The sequence below is a fragment of the Saccoglossus kowalevskii genome, chromosome 14, assembly GCF_978046115.1.
Source record: "Saccoglossus kowalevskii chromosome 14, keSacKowa6.1, whole genome shotgun sequence".
NCBI lineage: Eukaryota > Metazoa > Hemichordata > Enteropneusta > Harrimaniidae > Saccoglossus > Saccoglossus kowalevskii.
Genome location: NC_140654.1, coordinates 31,180,075 through 31,189,616, shown reverse-complemented (window position 1 = coordinate 31,189,616; position 9,542 = coordinate 31,180,075). Strand labels below are relative to the sequence as shown.

The window sequence follows — 9,542 nt, the reverse complement described above, 5'->3', positions numbered from 1 at the left end:
AGGGGAAGGTATGGTTCACGTTATATTAATATTAATATAATTGTACCATACCTTACCCCGATACTAAACCTAAGCTTCGCAAACATTTCTATGTTCAGTCACCGGATATTCAACTCTTGTTTAATTAAACTTAATTAAAATGCAATTCTCCATTGTATTGCATTGTAATTGAGTTTAATTAAACTCCAATTAAAACGCAACCCTATATAGGAACGCGTTTTAATCGAGGTCATATCGCAACTATATTAAAAGTTAATTCAACTATATTAAAAGTTAATCCAATGAAGTCCTCGGAACATATTGCAATACAAGTATGTGTGCGTGCGTGCGTGCGTGCGTGCGTGCGTGCGTGTGTGTGTGTGTCATACACAACATAAGAAAGAAAACAACAAATTCACAAAGCTTCTAACTCATTCTAAAACATAGTTACTGTGTAGTATTACTGTAAGACTGGTTTTAATGAACTGAGCTATGGGAAGTGACATATGTTTGTTTTTCATAATAGAAATAAATTTATCAGTGACACTGCTGGCTACAAAGTTATTAATATAAATTTCTGCTCTGTTAAATAAATGCAGTCTATTTGCCCTATAGTCATTAGAAAGTGTTTTTCATCTCCATCTTTGTTTTGTGTACATTTGGTCGGATGTGCTAGAGTTAACCCTGATCTGTTTATATCTGCCAGTTTCAATTTTAAGACAATGATAAGTAACTTATTAAAATGCTCAAACCAGTTGCTTCAGAAAATACAAATTAACCAGTTTTTCTACATTTAATAATTTGAGCATCTTGTTTGATTTTTTTCAATTTTCTTTCTATTGTCATTATGTAAATCATTTTCTCATTGCTTTTCAAATAATTTATTTAATTTCGTTATTTATGCATGATGTTGAAAGAATCTCACTTGAAGATATAATTTAGTCATAATAATTACTACTCAGCAATTTCTCAATTCTTTGAAACTATTAGCTCTTGCTGTTTTTATTATCAGTGTATACATGCTCTAATAATGTATTTGATGAATTACTAAATCTAATGACATGTTTGATTTTATTAATCTTTTTTTAATGAATATGTCAACCCGGTATCTCCTCAGTTCACCATAGATTGATATTTTTGTATTTAGAAAAGCCAAGTACAAATCTGCAGAAAGAGAGAAGAATATCCTCCATTGCCAATTGGCTGAGTTGAATCAAATTATTTGTTGCATTAAAATTTACAGTATAGCAGGAGTGCTTTGTTCATTACATTGGTGACAGATGGGCAACACTAGGTGATACATGGATAATACTAGGTAACACATGGGTGACAGATGGGTAACACTAGGTAACACATGGGTGACAGATGGGTAACACTATGAAACACATGGGTAACACTAGGTGATACATGGTAACACTAGGTGACAGATGGTTAACACTAGGTGATACATGGGTAATACTAGGTAACACATGGGTGGCAGATGGGTAACATTAGGTGATACATGGGTAATACTAGGTGATAAATGGGTAATACTAGGTGATACATGGGTAATACTAGGTAACACATGGGTAACACTAGGTAACACACGGGTGACAGATGGGTAACACTAGGTGATACATGGGTAATACTAGGTGATAGATGGGTAACACTAGGTGACAGGTGGGTAACACTAGGTTACACTTGGATCACAGATTGGTAAAAGTAGGTGATACATGGGTAATACTAGGTAACACATGGGTGACTAATGGGTAAGACTAGGTGACTGATAGATAACACTAGGTGATATATGGTAACACTAAGTGACACATGGGTGACAGATGGATAACACTAGGTGACAGATGGGTAACACTAGGTGACACATGGATGACACTAGGTGACATGGATGACAGATGGGTAACACTAGGTGATACATGGTAACACTAGGTGACAGAGGGGTAACACTAGGTGACAGATGGGTAATACTAGGTAACACACAACTGACAGATTAATAACACTAGGTGACAGATGGGTAACACTAGGTGACACATGGATGATACTAGGTGACATGGATGACAAATGGGTAACACTAGGTGATACATGGTAACACTAGATGACAGAGGGGTAACACTAAGTGACAGATGGGTAACACTAGGTAACACACAACTGACAGATGGATAACACTAGGTGACACATAGGTAACAGTAGGTGACACATGGATGATACTAGGTGACATGGATGACAAATGGGTAACACTAGGTGATACATGGTAACACTAGATGACAGAGGGGTAACACTAAGTGACAGATGGGTAACACTAGGTAACACACAACTGACAGATGGATAACACTAGGTGATACATAGGTAACAGTAGGTGACACATGGATGATACTAGGTGACATGGATGACAAATGGGTAACACTAGGTGATACATGGTAACACTAGATGACAGAGGGGTAACACTAAGTAACAGATGGGTAACACTAGGTAACACACAACTGACAGATGGATAACACTAGGTGACACATAGGTAACAGTAGGTGACACATTGGTAAAATTAGGGCACACATGGGTGAGGTGATAGATAGGTACAGTGTGTTAGAAATCTCAATACACAAGTATAGTGATATATAGTCAATATATATTGACCAATACTTTGATATTTTCAGGAGAATTTTAATCGACACTGGTGAACCAAATATTCCAGATTATCTTACAAACTTGAAGAAGACATTACAAGAACATAAAATTCATATTCAAGAAATACTAATAACACATTGGCATAGTGATCATGTGGGTGGTATCCAAGGAGTCTGTGAACAGATTCAAGCAGGTAGTCATCACACACAAACACTGTATTCTACTCGGGTATGTACAAGATTCTGTGGTAAATTGATCCATCAAAAAAATTATTGAAAAAATCCACCTACGCCGACTTTCAACACCGGCAGTTGGACTACCCAACATGAAAGAAACTATTGCAGGAGCTAATCTGAAATTTGATACATTTTTTCCTTAAAAAAATGAATTAAGAAGTACACCACCTGGGACGGTGTTCTTTGAATACAGGGGTACCATAGAGAGGGCACTCAAGAACGCAAACACAATAATCGAGTAAAATAAACGGAGTGTCGAGAAAAAAAACACTATGTCGAAAAAAATAAACGCATACTCAAGCATAGAAACACTTTGGTCAAGAAAAAACATGATGAATTGTGGGTAATTTAAAATGGCTGCTTTCAAGTCAAGTCAAGCAAGGATGTTGGGTGAGTAAATATTTCCTCTGCTTATGTTTTACAAATCAAAGTATGCAAGCAAATATCATTACCAAAGTACCCCCCCCCCCCCACTATGTCAAGCTTCTATTCAGCAATTTTTGTAACACTCTGAATAGTAATATCAAAACTGTTGTGATTCTAGTTTTGATGTTCAGAATCATACTATGCAAGGCATATTTCATCACTTAATTAATACACTGGCCCATCACAGCAGAGTTATGATTTGTTTAAAATTTTTTTTTTTATATTTCACAGAACCACTTATATTTGACTGTGAAAAGCGATGCCGAACAGCAAGGCAGAAACCAATAGAAATTTTTGATTTCGATGAGCTCTCTAAAGGAGTGTGAGGATTACGTCAAATAAGTTAAAGCCGGATCAGTGCTTTAATCAGATTAGGGAAGGATTCATCAAAATAATAAACTTATAGCTGGATGCGGTTTAATATTTTTCATCGAATACACTGTACGGTAATTATATGCATAACACAGCAATAAAGACTTTCTTTTTTCGACATTGTAAATTCTTTCGTTTTTATGTTTTTTACCAAGTAAAATAGTATTTATTTAAAGTTATTGTTCATACATGAGTTGTTGAACACACTACATAGTTTGTAATTTCATTCAGCTTCTTTCAGTCATAATTCAAGACAAATAAAAGGCAAAAATATATATAAAGTAGAGAATATGGCAAATTTTTTCTGTAATATTCTTGTGTAATCGATAATTATGAAAATTATTTATGGGAGCATAGGGAAACACTTTATGAATTATTAACATAAATTTCTGAATTATCTTGTCAAAATCAGTTATTTCAGGGTTTTTTGTACCAAAAAACGAAAGAGTTTCACAATGTCAAAAACAATTCTTTATTGTAGTGTTGTACACATGCCTGCAGACATTGAAATAATTCCAGGGAATGTTTGGGGCATATATAAGAGACTGTAAATACAAAAATAAAATGTTTTTATTTGTTTATTTTTGTAATAATATTACAATACTGTAAATGAGTTTTGATAAGAAATAATTAAAATTGTTCCAAACCAACTTTCTGAGCATGTGAATGTTTTTCACAAGGTATGCAATTGAAGGCATACAAATGTAATAGAATAATTAAAGAAAGCTTAGAAAGAACTTCTGTGTGCTGAAGGTATTGGAGGCATGAAGTACAGACAAGAAATACTGTATTTATTCTATAATTAGAAGCACATCTTTAATACACATAAAGCAAAATCATTGAAATAAGTCTTATTTTGACCATAAACATTTCTAATAGAGCAAATACAGTATGTAAAAACATAATGGGTCTAACAATTATAAACAGGGTTCTTTCCAGGGTATTATGAAGTAGGGGTTCCCAATAGAGCAAATACAGTATGTAAAAACATAATGGGTCTAACAATTATAAACAGGGTTCTTTCCAGGGCTTTATGGAGTAGGGGTTCCCAATAGAGCAAATACAGTATGTAAAAACATAATGGGTCTAACAATTATAAACAGGGTTCTTTCCAGGGTATTATGGAGTAGGGGTTCCCAATAGAGCAAATACAGTATGTAAAAACATAATGGGTCTAACAATTATAAACAGGGTTCTTTCCAGGGTATTATGGAGTAGGGGTTCCCAATAGAGCAAATACAGTATGTAAAAACATAATGGGTCTAACAATTATAAACAGGGTTCTTTCCAGGGAATTATGGAGTAGGGGTTCCCAACTGTAAAATTTTGGATAAACAATATATCTAATTAAATGAATACAATATTCATAAACATAGCTTTTGTTATGTAAACTGACCGATACTGTATGCAATATTTCTGGGAAGAACACTGATAAATATTTAATGAAATATATGATGACTTGATATTTTGGTCATATACCGTTATGATATCTTGTCAGACAACAAAATTATAGAATCAGTTGCATGTCACCATCTGCAGCAGTACATTAGTTATATCACATTGTGAGATGCACTGGTTGCATGTCACCATCTGCAGCAGTACATTAGTTATATCACATTGTGAGATGCACTGGTTGCATGTCACCATCTGCAGCAGTACATTAGTTATATCACATTGTGAGATGCACTGGTTGCATGTCACCATCTGCAGCAGTACATTAGTTATATCACATTGTGAGATGCACTGGTTGCATGTCACCATCTGCAGCAGTACATTAGTTATATCACATTGTGAGATGCACTGGTTGCATGTCACCATCTGCAGCAGTACATTAGTTATATCACATTGTGAGATGCACTGGTTGCATGTCACCATCTGCAGCAGTACATTAGTTATATCACATTGTGAGATGCACTGGTTGCATGTCACCATCTGCAGCAGTACATTAGTTATATCACATTGTGAGATGCACTGGTTGCATGTCACCATCTGCAGCAGTACATTAGTTATATCACATTGTGAGATGCACTGGTTGCATGTCACCATCTGCAGCAGTACATTAGTTATATCACATTGTGAGATGCACTGGTTGCATGTCACCATCTGCAGCAGTACATTAGTTATATCACATTGTGAGATGCACTGGTTGCATGTCACCATCTGCAGCAGTACATTAGTTATATCACATTGTGAGATGCACTGGTTGCATGTCACCATCTGCAGCAGTACATTAGTTATATCACATTGTGAGATGCACTGGTTGCATGTCACCATCTGCAGCAGTACATTAGTTATATCACATTGTGAGATGCACTGGTTGCATGTCACCATCTGCAGCAGTACATTAGTTATATCACATTGTGAGATGCACTGGTTGCATGTCACCATCTGCAGCAGTACATTAGTTATATCACATTGTGAGATGCACTGGTTGCATGTCACCATCTGCAGCAGTACATTAGTTATATCACATTGTGAGATGCACTGGTTGCATGTCACCATCTGCAGCAGTACATTAGTTATGTCACATTGTGAGATGCACTGGTTGCATGTCACCATCTGCAGCAGTACATTAGTTATGTCACATTGTGAGATGCACTGGTTGCATGTCACCATCTGCAGCAGTACATTAGTTATGTCACATTGTGAGATGCACTGGTTGCATGTCACCATCTGCAGCAGTACATTAGTTATGTCACATTGTGAGATGCACTGGTTGCATGTCACCATCTGCAGCAGTACATTAGTTATGTCACATTGTGAGATGCACTGGTTGCATGTCACCATCTGCAGCAGTACATTAGTTATGTCACATTGTGAGATGCACTGGTTGCATGTCACCATCTGCAGCAGTACATTAGTTATATCACATTGTGAGATGCACTGGTTGCATGTCACCATCTGCAGCAGTACATTAGTTATATCACATTGTGAGATGCACTGGTTGCATGTCACCATCTGCAGCAGTACATTAGTTATGTCACATTGTGAGATGCACTGGTTGCATGTCACCATCTGCAGCAGTACATTAGTTATATCACATTGTGAGATGCACTGGTTGCATGTCACCATCTGCAGCAGTACATTAGTTATATCACATTGTGAGATGCACTGGTTGCATGTCACCATCTGCAGCAGTACATTAGTTATGTCACATTGTGAGATGCACTGGTTGCATGTCACCATCTGCAGCAGTACATTAGTTATATCACATTGTGAGATGCACTGGTTGCATGTCACCATCTGCAGCAGTACATTAGTTATATCACATTGTGAGATGCACTGGTTGCATGTCACCATCTGCAGCAGTACATTAGTTATATCACATTGTGAGATGCACTGGTTGCATGTCACCATCTGCAGCAGTACATTAGTTATATCACATTGTGAGATGCACTGGTTGCATGTCACCATCTGCAGCAGTACATTAGTTATATCACATTGTGAGATGCACTGGTTGCATGTCACCATCTGCAGCAGTACATTAGTTATATCACATTGTGAGATGCACTGGTTGCATGTCACCATCTGCAGCAGTACATTAGTTATATCACATTGTGAGATGCACTGGTTGCATGTCACCATCTGCAGCAGTACATTAGTTATATCACATTGTGAGATGCACTGGTTGCATGTCACCATCTGCAGCAGTACATTAGTTATATCACATTGTGAGATGCACTGGTTGCATGTCACCATCTGCAGCAGTACATTAGTTATATCACATTGTGAGATGCACTGGTTGCATGTCACCATCTGCAGCAGTACATTAGTTATATCACATTGTGAGATGCACTGGTTGCATGTCACCATCTGCAGCAGTACATTAGTTATATCACATTGTGAGATGCACTGGTTGCATGTCACCATCTGCAGCAGTACATTAGTTATATCACATTGTGAGATGCACTGGTTGCATGTCACCATCTGCAGCAGTACATTAGTTATATCACATTGTGAGATGCACTGGTTGCATGTCACCATCTGCAGCAGTACATTAGTTATATCACATTGTGAGATGCACTGGTTGCATGTCACCATCTGCAGCAGTACATTAGTTATATCACATTGTGAGATGCACTGGTTGCATGTCACCATCTGCAGCAGTACATTAGTTATGCATATTAAGGACATGTGTAACTATGTAGATAATTAATATACATGGATTTCAACCCTGAAGTAATCAGATCTGTGGATCATGCAAAAGAACCAAGTTTCATTAAAATCTGTTTAATAGTATATGAAAACAAGGGAAAATGCTTAATATTGTGTAATTAATATGCACATTAGGTCATTAATTTGCACAGGATTCCAACCAAAAACTAATCATGTGTGAGCAGTATCCCAGATCATCTATGTACTAAGTTTCATTAAAATTTGTTAATTGGTTCATGAAATATCATTGGAACACATACACATGCACACAGACTACCAGTCAAAAATGGTAACATTGAATGACTATGCTTAGTACCATGTTTGATGAGGTCAGACTTTCGGCTTGTTGTGTAATCACAAAGATACCATTTTAATAACTTGCTGTCAGGTACAACCAAATGTGAATTATACCTTGATTTCAATCCAAACTTTTTGCCGCACATGTTGCATGAAAATCAAATAAAAACTTTGGTGTTGTTTCAAGCTTGTCCTGGAACTACAGGTCTTACTACATATTTCACATTCATATTTATGTCCAGCATGTTTCTCTCAGAATTCACCTCCAGTGGTTTACCCATAGTATAAGTGTCTGTCCTGATGACAGATGATATGTCTTGTGGTGTTACTGAGATATCTGGTACACTGTGTGCTGGCACTTCTGCCATATCAGAATTCCCTTCAATGGTTTACTCATAGTTTAAGTGTCTGTCCTAGTGACAGATGATATGTCTTGTGGTGTTACTGGGGTATCTGGTACACTGTGTGCTGGCACTTCTGCAATATCAGAATTCACCTCCAGTGGTTTACCCATAGTATAAGTGTCTGTCCTGATGACAGATGATATGTCTTGTGGTGTTACTGAGATATCTGGTACACTGTGTGTTGGCACTTCTGCCATATCAGAATTCACCTCTAATGGTTTACCCATAGTTTAAGTGTCTGTCCTAGTGACAGATGATGTGTCTTCTGGTGTTACTGGGGTATTTGGTGTAACGAACACAGTTCTAAATTTATTTTAAGCTAACTCTCGCTCAACTCTCGCGTAGTTTTGCGTGATCTTGTACGAACGTGACGTCAGTAAGATTCGTTCTGATGGCGGTTTGTTTATAAACAGTGAATGCAGCGCGAGATCGAAACTACACGTATTTGTATCTTTTACCATGTTTTTACGTACTCGGGAACTGAGGTTAGTAGAACTAGTGTATTGTCTGTTATTCCGAGTCATTGTTACTTTCACAGTGTAATTCGTAGCCGTATGATCTTTCTATGAGTCGTCGATCGGTAGACTGTATGACGCATTTGTCAAAAGCACACGTATTTCCTATGCCTGTATAAATAGTAGCTAGCCACCGAGCATGTTTTATTTGTATTTCCTATTATAGTTAGGTTGTATACATGCACGTATGTAGTAGGCAGCTATTGTGATTTTGTAGATCTATGCACAGCATTTTGTAAGACATTTGTAGTATTAATCTGACATTGTATACTTGCTATTATCAGCATATGTACCCAGTATGTGTACAGTATTGTCGTGCTATTGGTAATATTTAGCCATATGATTTCCTTACATCTACTGTGCTTATTTTGACATTAGTCAGTATTTTGTGGTTACTGTTTAGTACTGTGAGGGAGTATATTTGGTTTGGTGTCATAGACGTTAATTTAGTCAACATATTATATACACTGTGGTATTACTATCGCGATAGACTGATTTCGTATACTTTGATACGTTTTGTTATCCAATGTAATTTTGATTTA

At 36.9% G+C, this 9,542-nt stretch overlaps 1 protein-coding gene across 1 annotated transcript in view; it reads left to right on the top strand.

The window, feature by feature from the left end:
* LOC102806954 (endoribonuclease LACTB2-like) overlaps nt 1-9,542 on the top strand; it is an 86,327-nt gene that overhangs the window by 3,634 nt on the left and 73,151 nt on the right. Inside the window, exon 2 of the mRNA XM_085507740.1 lies at nt 2,625-2,788. Coding sequence (XP_085363866.1) covers nt 2,625-2,788 — 164 coding nt within the window. The remainder of the gene's footprint in view (nt 1-2,624; nt 2,789-9,542) is intronic.